This window comes from Wolffia australiana, chromosome 1 (genome assembly GCF_029677425.1).
Source record: "Wolffia australiana isolate 7733 chromosome 1, ASM2967742v1".
Taxonomy (NCBI): domain Eukaryota; kingdom Viridiplantae; phylum Streptophyta; class Magnoliopsida; order Alismatales; family Araceae; genus Wolffia; species Wolffia australiana.
The window spans coordinates 3,335,096-3,358,749 of NC_135835.1; the positions used below are offsets into that span (position 1 = coordinate 3,335,096).

Sequence of the window (23,654 nt, forward strand, 5' to 3'; positions counted from 1 at the left end):
CGGCAAAGTCAAGGGTGGAACAAGTTTCCCATAAGTTACAATCAATGTTTGATTTTAAAGATCAATTATGAATCGATCAACATGCTTCTGCATCCATGGAATTGTGTTTTCCAGGGGCGAACAAAGGCACGAACCCCAACAATAGTATCCAAGCCATAATCTGAGTGTTTTTTTCAAACATGATGTAAAAAAACCCGTCCAAAATGGCATTAAAAATATTGATTTTTGATATCTTTACAAAGGGTTTTCATCACAAGGGCTGCCCAAGGGCACCCAAAGGACCCATGGGCTCCCTTAGAGGCCCAAGGGGAGCCCAACAGTCATGCACAACCACACACGGGCGCAACGGCTGCCCGTAGCTGCCTGTGGCTGCCGCGTTCGATCAGCGACAGTAGTTGGCCCGTGCATGCGGCCGACCACAAGCAGCGCCCAGCAGGGGCGTGCATGCGGGCGGGCCGCCACCTGGCCCCGAACCGAGTTGAACCCTATCTAGTTTGGGCGACTTTTCAAAGCCGCCAGTGGATCGGGTCGACCGGGTCGGCCCAGGTCGGCCCGGGTCGGTCGGGTCAGATTTGGGTCAACCAGATCATTTGGTTGATTGGACCCGATCAGACCTGATCCGAATGGGTCTGATCTGCGAATCAGATTCGATTTGACCCGATCGGGTCTGATCGGGTCGGATCTGATCTGCAAAATGAATTGTATCCTTTTAAGGAAATGCCATTGTGCCACCCCTTATTCTTTAATATATATGTAAGATATATTATATTTAAATACTTTCTAAGTAATTTATTAATTTAAATAATTTAGAAATATATTATTCAAAGGCTAAATAAATAGCAAAAATTCTAGAAAAATTCAAGAAAATAGTTCTTATTTTAACTCAAATAAATCAAAATAAAAATATATTTGAGGTTGATAAAATTATGAAAAATATAATTATAGATTTATTGAATGGAAAAGTTAAATTATTATGGCTTTCAATAAAATTCCATAAATTATTTAAAGTGTTTGAATAATTATTTCTGAAATTTTAAAGCATAAAAATCATGTTTCTTTACTAGAATGTTTAATTAATTAAATAATTGGGTTATTTTGCATTTGTAATATTATTTCATTTGTGATATAATTATGTGTTATGGTTAATGCGATGCAGAAAATCAAAACTTAGGTGGACTTAATGTAGGTTACCTTAAGTTAGTGATCCAATGAGGTTGGAATGCGGAGTTGACTATATGATATAATCAACTTACACTCACACATGTAAATTCATACATTACACATAAGTTAGAGCATATGTTAACATGAGATATCACATGTGCATATGTCATCCAAGAGACCATATCAAATCCCTCTCTTTAAAATCTGAGGCGCAACGCCAAAGTGACGAACTTAAGCATTGTCCTCCTTCATTATAGTCTAAGGATCCAAGTCCCTTTTAAGCTAGGTTGTTGGAGTCAACTCCATGCATACTTCTTCGGGAGGAGGAACTAAGAGCTAGTGTGTGACACAAGGTCGAGATAGAAGAACTGTGTTGTTTGGTGGGGGTATACTCTAGGATTACACGCAAGTCTGTTTTCAACAAGTAACAATGATATTGCTCAGACCAAACTCAATGGTTGATGGGGTTATACTCTAGGCCGCATGATCATTGGGGACTAAAGTATGATTGGATATTGCAAAGAGTCGTAAGTCCCATGAGATGGGTGTTCAATAATGTGTATTATGATTGGTGGGGGTATACTTTAGATCGTAGTACATATGTTGAAATTCTGATCCCCACTAGGAGACAGCGAGTTTCTTCGCTTCTGTACACTTGAGGGTTGTATAGAATGATGAATTTTAGTGGGAGCTATATATATTCGATGAACTTAAAATCTGCTTGATCTAGTAATTCATTATACATATCTCGTGCATGCAAAGATGTCATCGAGCAACCGGGTACATGGCATAATGGATGCCAACGATTGACTGGACCAAACTTCGTGCTTAATACATTCTATGGGATTCTCCCAAGCTGCAGCTTCTCCCGAAATCAATGACTATTCAGAGCTCCTAAAAAAAGTTTTCGCCATAAGTTGGAAACTTGATCATAGCTTGTGGTCGTTTGTGGCAGATGACATCAACATTCTTATTCTTATTCGATGTCAATTTTGTGGCACCTCTGTGGAGTTTGAATGATCCTATTCTTGTGCATTGACTTCCTATCATCATTCTGTCGTGGTTTTTCTCTATCATTCTCGCCTGTACGTGGTTTTACATCAGGATTACTCCGCACTAATATCATCTTTGACTTGTACCACCATTGCCTATAATTTTATCAGCCCAAGCAGGTCTTGCATGTGGTTTCCAACATGTATCTTTAGTGTGACGATGACAACGATAGTGGCTACGCCATAGGTTATCATTGTCATTTCCACGTGGTCCCTTAGGCTGGTTGCACTTGCTTCCTTGGTCTTTATGATTGAATTGTGATCAAGTGAAGTTTATAACCTGTCTGGGTGCTTGATAACATGCAAATAAGATCTAATAAAGTGCAAATTTCATCATATTTTTGGGCTTTTAATGCATAAAACATTAATTTTTAACGCATGTTATCATGATTTTAGGTTAAAAGAAGAATTTCTTTAAATTCTAGTTAAATAATACGTTTGATAAATAATTAGGCCAATATATACATTTTAAAAAGTTTTATTTTTATAAGAATTTAAATGCTATTAATTGAACTATTTCTATAAATATAATGAAAGTACCAATAAAACTTATTTTAAAAATTAATAAATTTTTTTTTGCATTAACAGACAATTTTTACGATTAATTTAAATCGAGGGTAAAATCAAAGCAACAGGAGCCTAGAGGTACCAGTAATTATCAGAGAATCAATATGGAATGATTCCACGCAACAAAGACCCAATTTCTCCGTGAATTTGGCTTGAGTTTGATGAAAAATTGGGGCGACAGATCTGCGAAATTGCTCCCAAAATTGAGCTCCAAATCAATCCTGGTGGATTCTTGAGTCTTCAAGCAAGCTGGGCGGTCTTTCCTTGAGCTTAAAATCAAGAACGAGAGCTCAAATTTCATTTTCCCCCCTTTTATTGCTGCAGAATCGTAAGAACAGCTTCTTCCGATTCCGTTATTCTTTTTCTCTTTTTTGTGTTGTACGCTGGACGTACAACGCGATGGGATTGGCTCTTTGCGCCTTTGCGTGGCTCCACTCCGTGCGCGACACACACGGAATTGCGTACATTCCTGTCGTGCACCGAAGACCCGAGCGCCCCTTTTGATGCATCTGCGCAGTGGTGCATGAGGTGCGCGCCTTTCATACACCCTGTGCCACTTACCACTGGTGACTGCCAAAACTGGCCCAATAAGGGCCAGTTTAAATAAAAAAAACTTTTTGATTCAAAAACAAATGGAATACATCGTAAATTTTTTTTTTAATGCAAAAAAAAGTTTTATTAATTTGTAACATAAGTTTTATTGTTACTTTCATTATATTTATAGAAATAAGTCAATTAATACATTTAAATTCTTATAAACTTCATTTTAAAACCGTTTAAAATGTCTATATATTCTTATTTATCAAACATATTATTTAACTTGAAATTTAAGGAAATTCTTCTTTTAACCTAAAATCATGCTAACATGCATTGAAAATTAATGTTTTTATGCATTAAAAGCCCAAATATATGATGAAATTTGCACTTTATTAGCTTTTATTTGCATGTTATCAGTGCTCTAATGGCATTTGGAGACATGTGTGACATTACATGCTGAACTTTGAATTGTCAGTTCTAATTACTGGTCTACCTTCCTCCTTTCTAACCTATTGGACTGTGCCTTCAAACTTTAATTTATATTCTAGATTGAACAACTGGGCTCAAACATATTCAAAATCTTGATGAAGTCCTTCTAGATATTGATAGACTCTATCATGTGAGGCTTATTGATGATCAATAGAGTTGGTTTTAGGTGGTCTATAGAAATCAATTTTCTTGCGCATGGATTGGAGTTCGCTAGCATATTCTGACATAGTACGATTTTCTTGAAGAAGTGTCATAGATTGGTTAACCATATCAGCTATGTGTGATTCATTCTCTCTCATAAAAAATGTTGTTAAAAGAAGCACATAGTTCTTCTTTGGCCATGAGATTGATGCAAGATAAAGTAAAATGAGATAGGAGAACAAACAGATATCACGTAATCAATATCGACTAGCATAACTGGATAGATGTGTTGCCTCCAAGTTAGTCAGGAGAATGCTCCCACAATGTTGTGAAGCATCAACGACGCTGAGATCAATTGAAAGATCAAACTCGCTACATTAGGTCGTGGCTGAAGGACATTTTTCATATCTCCTGTTAAAAAATGGGGGTTCAACAATCAGTCATTGAGCTAGAGCTTGCAATCATCTTGACATATGTATGCCTTATTCCTCAGCTGTGATCTTTTGAGCTTTGATACCATGTCACGAGCAAGGATTCTCCAGGAAGAATGGAAGAAGAGAAGAGAGGAAACCTCAAGGAAGAAAAAACTCAATATAAAAAATCATGACCCTCACAACTCTGGTTTAGGTTTCAACGATATATACAAGTGATATTGGGCCAGAAGAAAAAAAAACAAAAATTTGGCTAACGGTTAGTCTAACGGCTAGTGCATGAAATTGGGTGGAAATGAGCCAAGACCACTTATAAGAGCCCATTTAACAATCTGGATATCACGTTTGCTAAAATAGGGATGATATGATAGAAATAAGATAAAAGTATATGAGATGACTAGAGAGATATTAGAGTAATTGAGGATGTCTCATTATTCTTATGATCACGACTGGTAACTGATCAAAAACTGATATTATAATGGAAAAATACTTGATATTTTTAATGGTTTTAGTGTGATCTATTCCATCCTAAAAGTGCTCTTAATTAAATTACTCACACAATGGCTTTTACATCCCGCCAAAACCAAGAGTTTTTCAATATGCAGGTGAGAAGAAAAATAGAAAGGAAATCTTACTTGAACTATTGAATAACACAAAATTGATTTCTAGCTACCTTATGGATTTCTAGGAAAGCATCATTGAAGGCAAATCATAGATTTAGAATTTACAATATCTAATCGCGCCTAATATCGGGATTAAGACTCCAAGGGGCAAATTTTGGAAAACTGTACACTCCTTGAATAGATTTGGGGTAACAAATTGCCTCTTATTTGCCATAATGACACTGTATCTGCCTCCCACTTTGCATCCTCCGCTCCTCCATTTGGTATGATCATGGCTTAACACTTTCTTTAGTTTACCCCAGTCCTTGTGGTTGTGTATAGTTATGAAAACTTTAAATACACAGAGGCACCGATCATTGGATGAGTGTCCAATTATTGTCACATGTATAAAACACATGTTTCACATTATGAAGTTCACATAAATGTGAGTTAAGCTACAAAAAATTGTGTGAGAACATCAAAATATATAGAGTCATCAAACTCATCTAAAAGTGAAATAAACAATAAAATGATGTGATAACACACAGATTCAATATATATTTTAATTAAATATAATTCACAGAATAGTAATGTATCAATGCAAGAGTAGTATGATGATGTCAAATGTTGGAAATATTCAGGTTTACTCCTCCCAGCCTGACTCGACCCAGATTCAGGTGACTATGAGTATGATATGAGATGTTATAAGGCCTACAATAGATGCAAACAAATCAAGAACTTGTCATATCTCAGCTGTCCGATTAAAATCGTACAGTAAGCGAGCCATCTTCCTATACATTCAAATGTTGAGATTCAGATGTGATAACACACATATTCAATATATATTTTTAATTAAATAGAATTCGCATAATAGTAATGTATCAATGCAAGAGTAGTATGATGATGTCAAATGTTGGAAATATTCAAGTTTACTCCTCCCAGTCTGACTCAATCCAGATTCAGGTAACCATGAGTATGAAATGAGATATTATAAGGCCTACAATAGATGCAAACAAGTCAATAACTTGTCAATAGATGCAAACAAGTCAATAGATGCATATGTAGCCATAGGAATACTGAGATCCAGGACAATTATTATAGATGCAGTATCATGTGAATTGATATCCTAAGGGATAAACTCAAGCTCAAATGAATGACACTATGGACGAGAAGAATCAGTAGGAGCTTGAGATCCATCATAAATCAATCGGTTTTTCAACTGCATCTAGGTTAAATTAGTATTTGATTTGGATCCCACTGAAAATAAAACTTGAATGGTAATATAGATGAAACCTCAATTATGTCAATATAACATTTTAAATTTTTCTATCATTTCAAGCTTTCACACATTTAAGCAATAGAAAGACATTTCAATTGCCTATTTTTTTATGATTTATTGATTTAATCCTCCCCAAACTCATCCATCTAATTTTTTTAAATGATTAAATAATTTCATAAAATATCTCAGAAACAATTTGAATTTTTATGATACCTAAAGCAACATGGGAAAAAAATAATCCATCATTTACACACAAAAATCATATTTTTGGTTGAGAACTAATCAAATGATGCAGGATTACCCTTTATTTCACGTTGGTTTTTAATTTCTGTTCTCTCTTATAACTTGTTTGGCACAACAGTTTTATCAATGGAGACTCTATCAGCTATCTATTTTTCCATTGCACTTGTGTGCAGAGCTTGTTAAGATTTCCACAGACTTGAATAAGTAAACTCCAGTTCAAGGGGAAAGAGAAAAAAAAAACAAGGAAAATAAATAGGAAAATGAACATATAAGAATATCCAAAACATGGGATAGAACTATAATTGCTCAAGCTTTTAAGGAGTTGAAAGTTAGTAAGAGGTTCTATTACATTAAAGTTTTCTATTTTATCTAAGATCACAGATCATCCTTTGACCAAAGATTATTATCTTTATTTTTGACATTGATCATAAGAAAATACAAATATTTCAGACGTGATATTTGACTGAAAATTAAATACGCCCCTGTTTATTAAGGCAAGGCACAAACTGAATTTATATTGCAAGAGAAACTAGTACTCAAGCTCATGCATGAGGTCACAACCTTTAATCTAACAAAGTCTACATTGATTTGTTTAAGTTAATCCTCATGATTGCATTTTTGCCTTTGTAGATTTGAGCTGAAACTTTTTGTATATCAACCCGCACATGCGCAATGGACATTGTTTTCCCAAATATTTCATGGTCAGAGTTCATTGTATGATCTCAACATCTTTTTACTGTCTCCGTTCTGGGTTCACACCTTGCCATAACATAACCCAACTGAAAGCTCAAGTTCATCATCAAACTAAAAATACTCCCTATAAATGCAGAATTAAATAAATCTTTTGTAGACAACAAAAGCATAATTCATACTAAGCAAAAAAAACCAGCTGCTGCAAACTGTAAGGTAACGGCATGGTTGACACAAGTCAAGTCTGCGTTTGCGTCTGATGGGTACTTGGTAACGGTGTTACAAGCTTCATTCATGATGGCAACGGCGATGAATGATAGAAATTAAGTTGCTTTCTAAAGAAACAACAATATGATACAATCACAAAGCCCCAAACCCCCTCCTAGGGGTAACCGTGACTTTTCCCTTATGCATGTTTCCCTTTAAATAGGGTGCCCTCCCTTTAGGAGGGCAGCCAGATAAGTGTTTGCAATTAGAAGTACTCATCCTTCCTCCGCATCTGAGGTTTTCCTCTTCCCTACCGATCCCCGTCCCTAGTTATCATTTTTCACCGCATCTTCAGGTAGCTTGTCCTCAGCCGATCCCTACCCCTTTGCTCGGCCTCTCCCTGACCATTCCCCTTCTCTTCTTCAACCGGGAAACTCTCTTAATTGTCAAATTACATCGGAGATGATATGTCCCCAGTGGGATCCTGTCACAAAATTGGTAGCTACATCCTTTTCAGGTATCCTGGCCAACCCATGTTGATTCGAGCATTCCTGTAATGCTTACTCAGCTTCCCTAGGTGGGGCGTTAAGAGGCAGGGCTTAGGCCTCGTAGGAATCGCCCAAAAAAAGAAAAAAATTGCTAACTTTGTTGATTAGCAACCCGAAGAATGACAATATCATCAGCACTAGAAAAACAAAGTTGTGAGACAAAGTTGGCATGCAATAAGAGTAATAGGAAAATGAAGGCATGCCTATACCATGTTTAGTCATGTCACGAAATATGGATCACTTCCATTTCTTGAACATCCCATGCTTCCCAAACTTCCCATGTTTCCCAAACATGCCGTATCTTCCATGCTTGCCATGCTTGAACTTTCCATGCTTAAACTTGCCATGGTGACCGAAGCCGTGGCCATAGTGCCCACCATGCCCATGAAAGGCACCGTGAGCTAAATGGTGCGCCCCATATGCAGCCGCAGCGGCCGCAGCCCCTCCTGCTAACATTGTCCCCACGCCTGGCCCATGTCCTATAAGACAATTACAACAAAACATAAGATATACTTAGATATAGAGAGATGGGAAGAAAGAGAGAGGAGTAAGAGAAAGGGTGAGTGAGAAAGAGACGGAGAGAGTTAAAGAGGGAAAGTGTGTGTGTGTCAGGAGAAGAGTTAAAGAGAGAGAGTAAGATTGTGTGCCAGTGTGAGAGAGAGTTGAAATGAGAGAACGTGGGCGAGAAAGAAGAGTTAGAGATAGTGTTCGCGTGTGACAGAGAATTCGAGTGTGCATGAGAAGAAGACTTAGAGAGTGTGTGTGTGAGAGAGAGAATTCGAGTGTGCGTGAGAGTGAAGAGACAGGCAGAGAAACGAGACATGAAGAGAGAGAGAGAGATAGAGACAGACAGAGAGAGAGAGAAAGGCAGAGAGCGTGAGAGAAAGAGACAGAGAGGGAGGGAGGGAGAGAGAAAAATAGAGATATGGAGGACGGGAATGAGGGAGGGACAGAGAAAGACACAGAGAGAGAGAGAGAAAGAGAGAGAGAGGGAGGGAGGTAGGAAGGGAGAGAGAGAAAGAGAGAGAGAGAGAGAGAGAAAGAGAGAGAGAGGGAGGGAGGTAGGAAGGGAGACAGAGAAAGAGAGAGAGAGAGAGAGAGAGAGAGAGAGAGAGAGAGAGAGAGAGAGAGAGAGAGAGAGAGGTAGGAAGAGAGGAAGGAGACAGAGAAAGAGAGAGAGAAAGAGAGAGGGAGGGAGGTAGGAAGGGAGACAGAGAAAGAGAGAGAGAGAGAGAGAGAGAGAGAGAGAGAGAGAGAGAGAGAGAGAGAGAGAGAGAGAGAGAGAGAGAGAGAGAGAGAGAGAGAGAGAGAGAGAGAGAGAGAGAGAGAGAGAGAGAGAGAGAGAGAGAGAGAGAGAGAGAGGGAGGGAGGAGGAGAGAGAGAGAGAGAGAGAGAGAGAGAGAGAGAGAGAGAGAGAGAGAGAGAGAGAGAGAGAGAGAGAGAGAGAGAGAGAGAGAGAGAGAGAGAGAGAGAGAGAGAGAGAGAGAGAGAGAGAGAGAGAGAGAGAGAGAGAGAGAGAGAGAGAGAGAGAGAGAGAGAGAGAGAGAGAGATAGAGAGAGAGAGACAGAGAGAGAGAGAGAGAGACAGAGAGAATGACAGCGACAGAGACAGTGACATATAGAGACAGAGAGGCAAAGAGATTAGAAACAGAGAGATAAAGACAGATATAGGCAGAGAGATAAAAAAAGAGATAGAGTCAGAGAGAGAGAGCGGCAGGGAGATTAAGAAACACAGAGATAGAGTCAGAGAGAGAGAGGCAGGGAGATTAAGAAACAGAGAGAGAGAGGCAGAGAGATAAGAAACAGAGATAAGAAAGAGAGAGATCGAGTCAGAGAGAGAGAGAGGCAGGGAGATTAAGAAACAGAGAGATAGAGTCAGAGAGAGAGAGGCAGGGAGATTAAGAAACAGAGAGATCGAGTCAAAAAGAGGGAGGCAGATACTAAACAAAGAGCGATAGAGACAGAGAGAGACAGAAAGTGTGACGCATAGAGAGAGAGAGAGGCAGAGAGAGAAAGAGTGAGGAAGCCGGATATCCGAAATGAAACAAGCTTACCATGATGTTGGGGAGGGTGAGAGGGATATCCTGCAGGAGGGTATCCTTGGGGTGGGTACCCAGCCGGAGGATACCCTTGTGGAGGGTATCCCTGTGGAGGGTATCCCTGTGGAGGGTATCCCTGTGGAGGGTATCCCTGTGGAGGATAACCTTGTGGAGGATAACCTTGAGGAGGGTACGCCCCAGGAGCAGAAGGATAGCCGTGTGGAGGATACGCATAAGGCGGTGGTGGGTGCCCAGAATGCTGCCCATGAGGATATCCCCCCAACTGATGAGCCATGTTAGAGAAAAATCCTCGGTCACTGCTCTCTGAATCAGATGGGTTATCCTTGTCCTTCCCCCCTCCCATTTTCCTTGATGGTTTATGCGCCTCTCAAATAAATTGCTGGAACATAACCATTTCTAATTAAATAATTCTCCAAATGTATTTAAATGAGAAGAGTATGGATTTCAAAAATTCGACAAAGAATTAAAATTTGATATTTTTTGGACGGTGGAAACGTTTGGATAATGAAAGTCACGGGGAATTCGTTCAGTTACAAGTGGAAGAATTTAAAGTTCTCCTGCGAGAAGAAGTGGGGGAGAAGAAAACTAAATCGGACAAGGGATACATCACGGATTATTTGAAAAGGATAAGGTAAATACATTTCGATTTTATTGTATATGATGCCATTACTTAGCACGAAATCGCAGAAGAATCAAAGATGTTCTTATGGAGGCTCGAAGAGTTGGGCCGAATAAAAGAGACAATGCATTCGACGGATAATCTTGAAACCAACACTTGTTGAACATTCGTCATCCTCCAACTCTTTGAGAGAAATTGAATGGCTTTCAGAAGATTTGTGAACAAAACGCATAAAAATATCTGGTAAAGAATGTACAGACTGATAAAGTAGATCTCCTGCAGCCACATGGGACTCTTCAGCCCTTTTCGGAATACAAAAAACGGAATAGATAATAGAATTAATATCTTTCGAGAGGTCCGGGAGAATGTCCAATAAAAAACACAGGACAGAATAGTTGAAGGATCCGTGATACAGTTTCCTGGGCGATCAGGACTTATTTCGAATTAATTACCGTGAATAACTGGCGATCTTGCGGTTTTTAAAACAAATAAGATTGAATATTTAAAGAATACCAAATCTACTCATCATCCACAAGTAGAAACGTAGAATCGATCGGAGATCTGAAATTCTCAAACAACACGTTCAGCAGGGCTATCGAGGACACAATGAGCGCATTCAACACCGATAATTGCCTCTTAATAATCGGAACAAGCAGGAAAATTTGGAAAACAACGATCGTAAGTCGAGATGCGAGGCCTTACCGAGAGATCGGCTTGTTCTTCTGCAGGTTTCTGCGAGAACGATCGAGACAACACCAAACGAACCAGAACCGATCAATTGCCCCTTTTTATTTTGGGAAGAGCTGCCCGCCGTCGGATGCTTCGAAAACACGGATTTTAGCCACGTGGCAGACGACGCAGCCAAGCTTCTGACCGACCAACTTTTTATAATAGCCGCCACGTGAGACAGCTGACGCAGGCGAGAAAATCCGTTTGAAATATTGCATCTAAGCCGTTGATTACTGTAGAACAATCTGAGCCGTAGAAAGGATTCCATATATGTATATTGTCTTTCTTGGAAGTATATTCTGGATCGAGATTGTTCGGCTAGGGTTTGGGGGTTTGGATCAGACGTTTTGCTTGGCACTTGGTGCTGTCTTTTGCTGCACGGAGGTAGTATTTTTAGATTATCCTCTGTTTTCTTGTATAATTCTCGGTATGTTGTTTTTTTTTTTGTTTATTTTTGAACTATGGATGCGTCGGATGGGTCATTTCAGCGTTTTTCGCTGCTTTCTTGATGTCTCACTTTTCGTTTTCCTTGATGTTGTTCATTATGATGGGATTTCAAATTGTTGTCGCTATGGCCTGCGCGTGTATGTGAAAAATCTCTCTCTTTTTCTCTTTCTATTCTCAAGGTTTCCTTCATCGTCCTCATGCTTTCTTTGTTGAATTGGACCTTACTCCTTTTTCTTTCGCCAGCCGTCCTCCGAGTAGTCTGTCAATTTTCTGCTTCCTTGACGTTATTTAAACCGTTTCACTTCAGTATGCTGATGTAATTACTATCTCGATCATTTCAATCGGCCATCTCTTACAGTTTTCGCCAACAAGTAGCTTTTTTTTAATATACATCGATTCCAGATACTGTAACTCTTCGCAAAATCATCGTTCTGAGTGAAATTATGCATCAAATAACTGAGCGAGTGACTTAGCATTACTAAGCATAATAGGTACACTCCCCCGATGTTTTTTTTTATCATCGCTGAATACCGATGTCCGACATTTTTAATTCATAATGTGCATGTGCCATTATCTTCAATTCGTTAATTATCTGGAGTCATGTCAAATTTAATGGGGCTTCTTTTTGCTTCTGCAAGGTGGCTGGGCCGCCTTTACCATCGTTTAACCATGTTCACCTCTCGATTTTTTCTTAACATCTAATGCCAGGGTTTTAACTCTTTTCTTCGCTATCTTGGCTATTTAGTCCCGTGTTACAGTTCGCATTCTTGATATGCTTTTGCTGTTGTTCTTCAGTTACCAAATTTCTTTTTTTTTTATTTCTTACTAAGCTGAGTCCATGTTTTTTTCGAAAATGTGTACAGCGTTCTAATGCCTCGCCACGACGACCGGTATGGTGGAACCCGTCTATATGTCGGGCGACTATCTTCCCGGACTCGGTCGCGTGATTTGGAGGACGTGTTCAGCAGATACGGAAGGTGTGTTATTTTTCTTTTCTCCATTTTACTGACTTCCTTGACGAGTGTTGACATCTAGGGAATTGAGAGTGGTTACATTAATTTACAAGCAGTAGTTTAATATATTTTACCGAGACTTGTGGATCATTAAGTTTTAGTTCTTATATACGTATTTAAAACATCCCTAGTAGTTTGGTTTCAGTCAAAACGTATAATACTAGTACTTTTTCCCACTTTGCGATCTTTTGTTCGTGGAAAGACTGAAAACTAGGGGCCACTGTTTAACTTGGATAATGTTGTTGAAGGTTAATGGGGGTTTACCATCCTGGAGGTCTGTGGTGTAAGGGTGGCTTGGTGGAATTGGTGGCCAATTCGTACGAAGTGTCATGAGAGACGTTGGCGATTCTTTCCGTGTGTTATATTTCGCAGCATGGTGTCTATTTCATCTTCTGACGGCCAAACTCTGACCGAGGTGCTTAACGTTTTGCCTTACTCTTTCTGGCGACCATTTACGCAGAGTACGAGATGTGGATTTGAAGCACAACTTCGCATTCGTAGTAAGTCATCCGCTGTCCCATTTTCTACCATCATCATCATCATCATCACAACATAGTCTTGCTCTTTGATCTATGGGCTTTCAAATTCTGCAGGAATTCAGTGACCCGAGAGACGCAGACGATGCGCGGTACGCTCTAGACGGGCGGGACATCGACGGGAGCCGCGTCGTGGTCGAACATGCCAAAGGGGTGAGGGCTTCTTCATTTCGCCAAAGTTGACAAAGCAATAACCTTAAATTCACCAAAGTTGATCTTTTTATAATTCGGTAGGGGCCGCGCGGGTCGAGGGAGTACATGGGCAGAGGCCCTCCGCCGGGGTCCGGGCGGTGTTTCAACTGCGGGCTAGACGGCCACTGGGCTCGCGACTGCAAGGCTGGGGACTGGAAGAACCGTTGCTACCGCTGCGGGGACAGAGGGCACATTGAAAGAAACTGCCAGAACAGCCCGAGAAGCTTGAAGTAGGAAAATACTAAAATTCCCAACTTTTGTCGAATACGGTCATTAATCCTTGCATTAATTCATTCGCAGGGGCGGCTCGCGGTCGCCATCTCCGGGCCGCAGCCGCAGCCGTAGCCGCAGCCGAAGCGTGAGCCATAGCCGCAGTTACAGGTCTGTTTCCTAATCAATCCTGACGGTTCGTTTCGTTGTTCTTGGCCTGACCGTCGGATCGTGATCAGTCGGTCCCGGTCGCCCCCCCCGCGGCGAGACTACAGCGCGGACCGCGATCGGAGGTCAAGGTCACAAAGCCGTAGCCCAAGAAGAAGTCTAAGCAGGAGCAGGAGCAGAAGCAGGGAGGTGAGCAGAAGCCGAAGCAGAGATATGAGCAGGAGCCGGAGCAGAAGCGCGGAGAGAGAAACGAGCAGGAGCCCGAGGAAGGCGGTGAGCAGAAGCCCGAGCCGGGAGAAGAGCGACCGCGACCGCGACGCATCGCCGGTCGCGGAGCGGCGTTCGACGAGCCCGCCGCAGGCCAACGGCCGTAGCCCGTCACCGGGCGGTGACTCACCGCCCGAATAACGCTACTCTCTTTCCACCAGAACTGTCTGAAACTCTTTTTTTTTCGCCGAAACTCGGAACGTGTTATTTCCCTATTAGTTACGATGGTAATGTCAGGGGTATTTTGGTCATTTCGTGTTTATTGCCGGCCGGGCTTATATAAAGGAGACTGGTTTCTGATTGTGCGCGTCTTGGATTTCATTCATTCCGGCGTAGCGGTTTGGTCGTTCCGCCCCCATTCGAAGGGAGCCGCGCCGGAAACGAGGGCAGGAGACTCCGGATCTGAACGGGAAGGAGCTACCAAGTTCTTCATCTCTGATTCTGTTTATCTCTAATTCTATCGCGTTTCCCTCTCTTTGTGCCCGGCGAGAAGTGAAGAGAACGCGGCGGTCGTGTTCTTGCGTTTTTCATTGCCGTAAATTATTTCCGACCTTTTATCTGAATTCCAGTTTTCGAATTCCGCGCCGTTTTTCTTGTCCTTCTCTTTTTTGTTTCTCTGTGGTTTGCGAATCGACTCAGAGGGAGGGCTCCGTTTCCGTGCCGCACCGCGCCGCGGGTTTTTGTTCAGGTGACATGTTATGGGGCTGCTCTTGTGCTTGTGTTGGGCGTTCCGGAGGTGTTTTTCTGCGAAATTGTCTGCAATTTATGTGCGTTTCTTTTTTTACTCAGTGTCTGCGAATTGCCTTCGGATGTAAGTGTTCTGTCAATGTTCTGACGCGAGAATATTTGCGGCGGTAATCATATGGACTTGGAATCCAATTCCGTGGAGGTAATTAGTTTCCTTTTTATAATTTCCTCGCTAATCCAATTCTGTGTATTTGCGAATTTGTTTGGATTCTCTCTCTCCTGAAAGAGTATCATCTGCTGCTCTATTCCTAAGTTATCGTGCTCCAAACTTCGGAAAACCCTATTTTTTTCTTGTCGAAGCTGTGAAATTAATTTCATGGAGTTCATGGCTTGAGAATCTCCTTCATGCGTTCCTTATTCGTAATGGTATCATGAAATTGAAATTGATCTAAAGCTACGCAGATGCCATGAGAGTCAGGAAACTGTTTAACATAATTCGCGATCTGTTTCCTCCTCTCCAGATAACTCGACTCATTACTGACAGTCTCCCTTAACCTGTTGCAAGGAAAATTGGCTTTCATGTGAAATAGATGAACGTAGGATTGAAATATATTTTGCACAATCCTTTAGGAAAATATCAACGGCGGTCTGTTGTTTCCTCTGGGTGGAAACCTGGGGTCCTTGTCGCAGTCTTCACTGACTTCAATGAATTATTAGTGAGGGCCATGGCTTGTTTCATAATGACTTTTTAAAATTATTTTCTTTAAGCGTTTTATTTTTATGGCCATTTAGAAGAAGAATGTGAAATGTGATATCCATTTAAAGATTGCCGCGGTTTGATCACCTGTCATTTCTCAACCGTACAGTCGTAATATATAGTGTTTCATCGCATTGTAATAAATGTCATCTGATTCTGATGTCACAGAGTTAGGATCTTTTTGAGTTTTGGTATTATTAGTGCTGTATTAACTGAAAGTTTTTCGAACGTGACACTATGTTTTGTTTTTTTTTTGAATTAAACACTATGTTTTGTTGAATTGCACAACATGCGCAGGAATCTGCTTTTCGCCTCTCTTTTGACTGTTGCATGCGTTTTTACTGGACCTATTCTTTTACAGAAGCAGCAAACTGAAGGTGGAGGTCAAGAACATCATCCATCAATGTATCCATCTGCAATGCCTGGGCATCAGCCCGGGATATTAGCTGCGAGGCCTGCTACAGTAGAATGGAATTATCCCAGGGCAAATGCTAGTTCCCTTGAAAATGGTATACCCTCAATTTCTGGCTACCACGACGACCAGAGAACCAAAGATCCAGCTGCCTTTCAGGATGGGAAATCTGCTCTCTCAAGTACGGGAGCAAGTACAACACATGACTATTCTGCTTATATTAATAATCAAAATCCCGCTGACCCTTATTCACACGCATACCAGAGTCAATACTATAACTATCAACACTCAACTACTGATTCTTCTCATCAGCAAGTGGGAATAGTTCAAGACACAGGTGCTACTTATCAGCCTCTTAGCTCATTTCAGAACGCAAGCTCTTATCCACAAACGAATTACTCAAGCACTTACTACAATCCTGGTGATTATCAGACAACGGCAGGTTACCAGCCACAAGCAGCAGGCTATCAGAGTAGTGACTATACCCAACAGACAAACGCATGGAACAATGGAAATTATGCTTCTCACCAATATTCAGCTTATTCTGTTCCTGATGCAAATGCTGCGCAATATAGTAGCTCACCGGCTGTCGATGCTACGCATTACCAGCAACAATATGGTCAATGGCCCGGATATTATAATCAAACGGCGCCAGACGTTATGTGTGCCCCTGGTACCGAGCATATGGCTCGTTCTTCTGTCTCCGGTGGAAGTTCTCTTCCAGATCTTAATCAAGGCTATCCGGCGAAAAGCAATCAGCCGCCACCGCCAGGCACCACGTCATGGAGACAAGATCCCCCGGCCTCGTCTTCCCCTTATTTTCAGGTTTTTCTGAATTTGGAAATTTCATGTTTGATTTCTGGTTGCTTTTTGAAGTCAAGTTGGGTAGTGGAAGAACTACTCAAGATTTAAGTTATTTTTATTTATAAATTTCCCGATTTGCATGTTTGAAGCTGAATATTTCATCTTTTATGTGGTGCTTTTGTTTAAGAAACTTGTATATTTATTCACTAGTAGTCCTCGAGGACCAGGATATTTTACCTCCTGTCAAAGTTTTTCTTGTCAATACTTGTTTTGGATAGAAAAGACTTTCTATTGGATATATACATGGGAGGTGTAAATACCAGAAGTAAGCAGGTTTTTAAAGTTAGATTTTGTGCAGTTGAACTGTCTTCGCATTTGCATTACACTCTGTTTTTCCTTTCTTGTGAACCTTTCTCCTTGGCTCCCCACGTCGCTCTAGAAATTACGAGGATTAGTGACATTACGTCAGGTCACATTTGGCGCCACACCTCTCCAGAATCAGCTTTCTTTTGCTTTCCATCTACTCTCTACTTCTCTGCTCGTCAATCTATGAATAACATAGCCGGTTTTAAAATATTTTATTTATTATTTTTAAGGGCAAAGATGTGGCAGGCTTTAGCCAGACCAATGATTGGCAAAACAGGCCACTCGTCTTTGGAAACACTCCCCGGGCCCAAGCACCGCCGCATTTCCAGCAGACATTGGGTTCTCCTACTTTTGTAAGTGTTGATGAACAGAGGAAGACAGGTTATGCTAAAAGCCCAAAGATGCCCTTTACACCCCCCGGTCAGGTACGTCCCAATTTTCGGCCAGCTTTGAATCCGTTGCCAACCTTGGAAGGCCTTCGGGGAAGCAAATTTCAGATTCCTACGAATCCAAGAATTGCTACAAATCTGGCATTTTCCGTCTCAAAGACGGATAAGGAGAGTGCAGAGAAGGATGCAAGCATAGCACCTGCATACATAAATGTTTCCGTACCTAGTTCCACTGGCGAAGGGACCTCTCATGACTCGTCGCAGAGTCTGGCAAAGGTATTTTAGCTTGGAACTTTTTTGATCAACCTTTGATTTGCATGTTGTCTGTATTTCTAACCGGTATTTTTGATAGGTGTATATATTTTTTACTCGTTCCTGCATGTTATTTAGAAATTTCATGGGAACGTGTTTGATCTTGACCTGAGTCAGCAGATTTTGATATTTCTAGTGAACATACTTCTGTTGTGTTTCACGAAACTTCGGCATCTTCAAAGTAATTTTCAATTGTCAATTCAGTACATCTAATTGTGGTCAACGTTACTTGATAAATCGGGCATGATAGCGGTATTTGCTTATATTCCAACACAAGGAAGATAGTTTTCTTTATACCGGCTAAATTATATTGTTTCTTTTGGACTACTTTCAACTACATACCGCTAGTCTACTGCGGGCCCTAAGATAGAATACTTGAGCTTTTTTATTGGCAGGGTTACAAAGACCATACACCTTTGCTGTCACGGTGAGTAAGACGAAGGTTATCCTTTCGCAAATTAGCTTGTTCTAGAGACGTTTCGGCCTTTAAAAATTTGTGTGTTAATTTATGATTTTTAATTGTTTAATAGATTACTTACGGCTGGTGACCGTGAAGTTATTAGCTCTGATAAAATCTTATCACGTTGCCTGTTCAACGGCATTCAAACCAAAAAATCTAATGAAATTTTTATATCATTATCCTCGCTTCTGTTTATTTTATGTTTAGGAATGCAAAATTTTGATTTAGTTTTTCTCTTCCCCATTGTTTCCATGTTATGAAATGATTATGTACTTCTTATTTTCTCCCTTTTCTAGGTTGATCAATTTTAGGATATGTTTATTCTCATATTAGAAGATTCAATGTTGATAATTACCAAGGCCGATGGCAGTCATACTAGTCAAGTGTTGGATGCGAGGTTTATTATTGGTATTAGACTATCGTCAGATGCATATTGTTTCCTTTGCGGAACAATGCAAACAAAATTTCTGCATGTTGTTGGGCTCTCATTTGTATTGCAATTTCAACTTATATGCTTATCCCATACTTCTTGGGACAGGGTGCCTTCCCTCCGTCCCTTCGTGCTTATGTTGAGAGGTCCTTTGCTCGTTGCAAGGATGATGCACAGCGGTTATCAAACCAGAACATACTCAAGGAGGTGAGACATGGAATTCGGTGTTTAGGTTTATGAAGTAAACCTGGTCCTTAATTTTGTGGTGATCTTTATTTTCAAAGTATTGAACTAGTTGAAACTTGTGACGGAGCCCAATTCTTGTTTTATGTTACTGGTCTTATTTTTTGTTCTTGCGTAAATATGTGGAGAACTGCGCAATGCCTTTTATTACATTTTTATTGAATCCAATCCTTGAACTATCCTACCAGTATTGAATTTCCCTGTTGTTCCCTGAACGGAGTATATATATCACTTCAGAGTAGATCATTTCAACTAGTTGTAGGGTTTTCCATTCAGCTCTCTTTCCTATCAGTTTTTTGTCGTTATATTCTTCATTTATTATTTTTTTTTGAAAAAATAGTCCAATTTTTTATTACTTTGAGTTCGTCTATGACCTGAGGTTGCTTTGCATCATATCCTGCATGAGTTATCAAGTGCGGTAGATGCAAACAAATAATTAGATTCGGTAGAAGTTACTCCTAAATTCTCAAATTGCTAATGTATCTTACCCCACATATCCATATTATGCAGTTTATTCGGTGTGAATCTTACCCTACAAGCAAAGTCGTTTGGGTAACCACTTTTGGACAAGAGTGCTAGTTTGACGAGAATACCATGTTTTAAGTCATTACTCCACAGCGTATAAAACCTTCAAAATTTCTATCTTCGCCCCTGTTTTGTCATATGGAACCATTTTATTTGATTGTCAAATATTCTGGTCTCTTATATTTCTTTATGGCGTGTTCCCTTAAATTGGATCGGATACAGATCATTACCAAGGCAACTGCTGATGGAACGCTGTTCACCCAAGATTGGGATACGGAGCCTCTTTTCACTCTGCCTGCTACAAGTGCTGATAATGTCAGCAAGGGGTATGAACCTCCTCACTATGCTTGATTCGCCGGCAGTAGAATTTTTTTTTTTGTTTAAATGTCATCTACATCATGGTTTATCGATTCTATTTTTACTTTGTTGCAGGCCACAAATTTCTTTCAGCCTTTTGTCGTTGAATAAGTTGAAAAGAAGCCCCAGTCGCCGCGCCAAGAGCAGGTGGGAGCCTGTCGTCGAAGAAAAACCGCCTGTCCTGACTACAAACTTGAACCCGGTTGCTTCCGACAGTACAATTCTAAATCGCTTTACCCCTAAAACCGTGGTAATCTTCATTTCGAAATAGTTACTCTCTTTTTTATTTAACACAGACGAAACTGACACAGAATTACGCAGGCTGAGGCGAAGTTTGCGATGCCGCCATCTTCTACTTTCAGAAGCCCGAGGAAGCAAGCCAAAAAGACACGTTTTTCCGACCCTTACCCCGTCCAAAATGGCGGCGTTTCAAGCGACAGCGACAAGGATCAGGAGCTAACCAAGCTCCTATCTGGTGCAATTTCCATGGTCGACTCACCTGAGGAGAGAAGAAAGCGAGAGCACAGAAGCAAGCGCTTTGAAAAAAGTCAGGAAGGTAAGGCAGGAGGACATAAGAACAAAGCTTTCCGTGCAGGGGGTGGCCGCAACAAAAAATCCAAAATTCCCTTCACCGCCAAATTCGACGATGCCCCTAGACTGGCCGTTGAGGACATGGACTGGGACTCCTTCACTGTCAGGGGCACCTGTCAAGAGATCGAGAAACGCTACCTGCGTCTCACCTCAGCGCCAGACCCCTCCACCGTAATGAAACTTCTTCCATCCCCAAACTAATGAATCTCATCTCTATTTTCTTTCTTAAAACACTCACAATTTTAAGTGCAGGTGAGACCGGAGGGCGTGCTGGAGAAGGCGCTTGCCTTGGTTCAAAGCACACCGAAGAACTACCTGTACAAGTGCGACCAGCTGAAATCCATTCGGCAGGATCTCACCGTCCAGAGAATAAGAAACGAGTTCACTGTGAAGGTTTACGAGACCCACGCCCGGCTCGCATTGGAAGCCGGGGACCTCCCGGAGTTCAACCAGGTTGGTCTCTTCCCCTATCTTTTTTTGCCCATATATTGCCTTCCCCTCTCCTCCATATCGTTCTCTTTGCAGTGCCAGTCTCAGTTGAAGACCCTCTACGGCGAGGGGATCAACGGCTGCCACTTCGAGTTCGCGGCGTATAACTTGCTCTGCGTTATCCGCCACTCCAGCACCAACAGAGAGCTCGTCGCCTCCATGGCCAGGCACGAGATCCTCTCTCCAAACCAACTGCGCTAAAAACTATAGCTAATAGCAAGGGCGCTACTTTTCATCTTTAAGCAGGATGTTGTACTTGAACGCTTTCCTCATCTCGCAGATTAACTCCGGTGGCGAAGAGGGACGAGGCGGTCAAGCACGCTCTCCAGGTCCGCGCCGCCGTCACGGCAGGGAACTACGTCCTCTTCTTCAGACTGTACAAGAAGGCTCCAAACCTGAGCCCGTGCCTCATGGGTATCTTCAAAACTCCTACCTCTCTCTATCTCTCTCTAACCCATTCTCTCTCTAACCCATTCTCTCTCTAACCCACTCTCTGCATGGGAATTTGTTAGACCTGTACGTGGAGAAGATGCGGTTCGAGGCCATCAAGTGCATGTCAAAGTCGTACCGGCCAACCGTCCCGGTGTCCTTCGTGTCGCAGATTCTGGGCTTCTCCGACGGGGAAGACTGCGCCGACTGGCTGCGCGCCCACGGCGCCGCCATCACCGCCCACGCCGATGGCAACCTGCTCGTCGACTCCAAGGTACTTGCGTTTAGGGAAGGTCCGTTCGTGCGAGTGAACCGGCGATTGTGCGGTGCGAAATTCGCACATCGCACCACACAATGTTCGCACGTCAAACCGCACACTGGTCTGTGCGGTGCGGTTGTGTGCGAATTTGTGCGATGAGGGAATTTCGCACCGCACGCCTTTCTCTACTTGCGTTTTCTAGACTTAGGGAAACCAGCCCAGAAGATTATTGAATTTTGATGTGATATCGCAGGCGACCGCCGCCGGATTGTACATGCCGGAGCCGGACGACGCCGTCCCCCACGGCGACTCCAACCTGGCGGTGGACGACTTCTTCACGGCGAAGTTTTAACAGAAATTCCCAGAAAAAAAAAATTAAAAATCAAGTATCAGACGATCGCGCTGTCAGTTGCCGGGCCAGACGCTGATCCTCTCCTTGTCGAGCTTGACGAGCACGGCGGCGGCGGCGGCGACGGTGTAGATCTGGGTGAAGACGACGGCGGGGGTGTGGTAGCGGAGGAGGCCTTGGCCGGAGCCGAGCTCGACGAGGAGGAGAGCGGCCAGGCCGAGCGCCGCCAGGCGGCCGTTGAGGCGCTCGCTGTAAGGCGTGAACCCCAACTCTACCTTGACTCCGCCGGCGACGACCGGCTCCTTGAGCGCGACCGGCGGCAGCATGACCGGGGCGGCGGTCTTGGCGGCGCCGCCGGACGTCTTCTTGGCGCGGCGGAGCTCCGCCTTCTTCCCGCTGCCGCTGCGGTACTTGCGCCGCATCTGGGCCAGGCGGTCGTCGAAGTCCGACTCCGCCGCCGGCGCCGCCTCCTCGCCGTCCCCACCGCCGGGCTCCGCGGCGGCCCGCGGCGGCGCCGCCTGCCGCTGCCGGGGCGATGTGAGAGGGACCGCCGGCGTAAGGAGGTGTGAGAGGGACCAGACGCTCCTCATCTTCTCTTGGGTGGACGGACCTCTCTCTCTCCCACGCCCTCTCGCTTATCTGGCTTCCCTTACTGGGCCGTTTACTGCCAGGCCCAGTAAAGAGGATGGTATTACGGGAGTTGCCCCCCCCCCCCCACAGTTTAGTAGACTGTCGGCTGTGAGTCCTAGGGAACGGCCCGAACGGTGACGGCACGGATGGCGAACGGTTGACGGGATAGATGACGAACGGGTGACGGACGGAGACGTGACGAGTATTTCGTCACGTCTGCGTCCCGTTACGCGCCCCAGGTTTTTGAATGAATCCCTCACATTCGCGTCACGCGTTACCGCATGCGTTGACCTGTCACCGCAGGGCGTCACCGTCACAGGTGACAAAATTCAAAGTTCAGCTCTCTCTCTCTCTCTCTCTCTCTTAAGGAGATGATTTTTAAAGGTTTTTTTGGGCTTTTTAATAGTTTTACAAATTTGGCACCGACGTCATTTGTACCGTCATGTCACTCGTCCAAGGACCTCTGTCACTGTCACATCACTGTCACCCTCATGGGCCAAGAATTTCCTCACCATCACCGTCACGACATCTGTCATTGTGCCGTCACCATGACGTGTGACGTGACTCATGGCGTCTGCCAGTGCCTAGTTGTGACAGATCATGCTCAATAATTCAACTGTACCACCATATTGTTCGCGCTGGGAGACAGTTTGTGCTGTATACCCAGGAGGTTTAATTTTTAAGGATGAATATGATTGCACGTGAATGGAAAACATACCTTGATGCATAGTGTCTTCAACCGAGGGAAGATCTTCTGGATAAGCATGGAATTACTATGAGAAGTATCTCTGGGTGAGCGAATGTCCAGGAGAAAAGTCTGCACCCTAATGACCCAAGGACTTTGCCCCTCTTTTTAGAAAGAGTTGCAAGATACTTCTAGGAACTAGAATTTTTCAATTCATTCTGGGTGAATTACCCTTTGCCTCATTCAAATGTTTATGTTAATATTTGTAGTTTATGTATGTTAGTATCCTTAT

The 23,654-nt window shown here is 42.5% G+C and overlaps 4 protein-coding genes across 12 annotated transcripts; 2 read left to right on the forward strand and 2 right to left on the reverse strand.

Moving 5' to 3' along the window:
* Positions 1–8,067: 8,067 nt before the first annotated feature.
* LOC144701939 (uncharacterized) lies at positions 8,068–11,480 on the reverse strand. Of its 2 annotated transcripts, XM_078573773.1 has the most exons (4): positions 11,329–11,480; positions 10,109–10,386; positions 10,002–10,078; positions 8,068–8,426 (listed from the first exon to the last, which is right to left on the reverse strand). In XM_078573773.1, the coding sequence occupies exons 2-4, from the start codon at positions 10,348–10,350 to the stop codon at positions 8,185–8,187; spliced, it is 561 nt and encodes a 186-aa protein (XP_078429899.1). In that variant the 5' UTR covers positions 10,351–10,386; positions 11,329–11,480; the 3' UTR covers positions 8,068–8,184. The 2 variants fall into 2 exon arrangements, with proteins under 2 accessions (XP_078429899.1, XP_078429892.1); XM_078573766.1 differs by having other exon boundaries at positions 10,002–10,386; positions 11,329–11,479.
* Positions 11,481–11,581: 101 nt separating this feature from the next.
* On the forward strand, positions 11,582–14,439 carry LOC144701925 (serine/arginine-rich splicing factor RS2Z32-like). 2 transcript variants are annotated; one of them, XM_078573749.1, is made up of 7 exons: positions 11,582–11,739; positions 12,666–12,779; positions 13,276–13,315; positions 13,409–13,504; positions 13,586–13,773; positions 13,844–13,924; positions 13,993–14,439. In XM_078573749.1, the coding sequence occupies exons 2-7, from the start codon at positions 12,673–12,675 to the stop codon at positions 14,327–14,329; spliced, it is 849 nt and encodes a 282-aa protein (XP_078429875.1). In that variant the 5' UTR covers positions 11,582–11,739; positions 12,666–12,672; the 3' UTR covers positions 14,330–14,439. The 2 variants fall into 2 exon arrangements, with proteins under 2 accessions (XP_078429875.1, XP_078429885.1); XM_078573759.1 differs by having other exon boundaries at positions 11,715–11,739; positions 13,064–13,504.
* Positions 14,440–14,489: 50 nt separating this feature from the next.
* Positions 14,490–22,090, forward strand: SAC3A (SAC3/GANP/Nin1/mts3/eIF-3 p25 family). 7 transcript variants are annotated; one of them, XM_078573691.1, is made up of 13 exons: positions 14,490–14,876; positions 14,978–15,077; positions 15,994–16,869; positions 17,445–17,879; positions 18,914–19,012; positions 19,796–19,899; positions 20,006–20,180; positions 20,252–20,692; positions 20,774–20,974; positions 21,047–21,177; positions 21,291–21,424; positions 21,523–21,713; positions 21,952–22,090. In XM_078573691.1, the coding sequence occupies exons 2-13, from the start codon at positions 15,051–15,053 to the stop codon at positions 22,048–22,050; spliced, it is 2,913 nt and encodes a 970-aa protein (XP_078429817.1). In that variant the 5' UTR covers positions 14,490–14,876; positions 14,978–15,050; the 3' UTR covers positions 22,051–22,090. The 7 variants fall into 7 exon arrangements, with proteins under 7 accessions (XP_078429817.1, XP_078429823.1, XP_078429842.1 ...); XM_078573697.1 differs by having other exon boundaries at positions 20,006–20,177; XM_078573716.1 differs by lacking the exon at positions 14,490–14,876 and having other exon boundaries at positions 14,980–15,077; positions 15,994–16,225; positions 16,309–16,869.
* LOC144701953 (FKBP-type peptidyl-prolyl cis-trans isomerase) lies at positions 21,925–22,706 on the reverse strand. The gene has a single exon (XM_078573786.1). It carries the CDS (start codon positions 22,635–22,637, stop codon positions 22,104–22,106), a length of 534 nt encoding a protein of 177 aa, XP_078429912.1. The 5' UTR covers positions 22,638–22,706; the 3' UTR covers positions 21,925–22,103.
* Between the last annotated feature and the right edge of the window lie 948 nt (positions 22,707–23,654).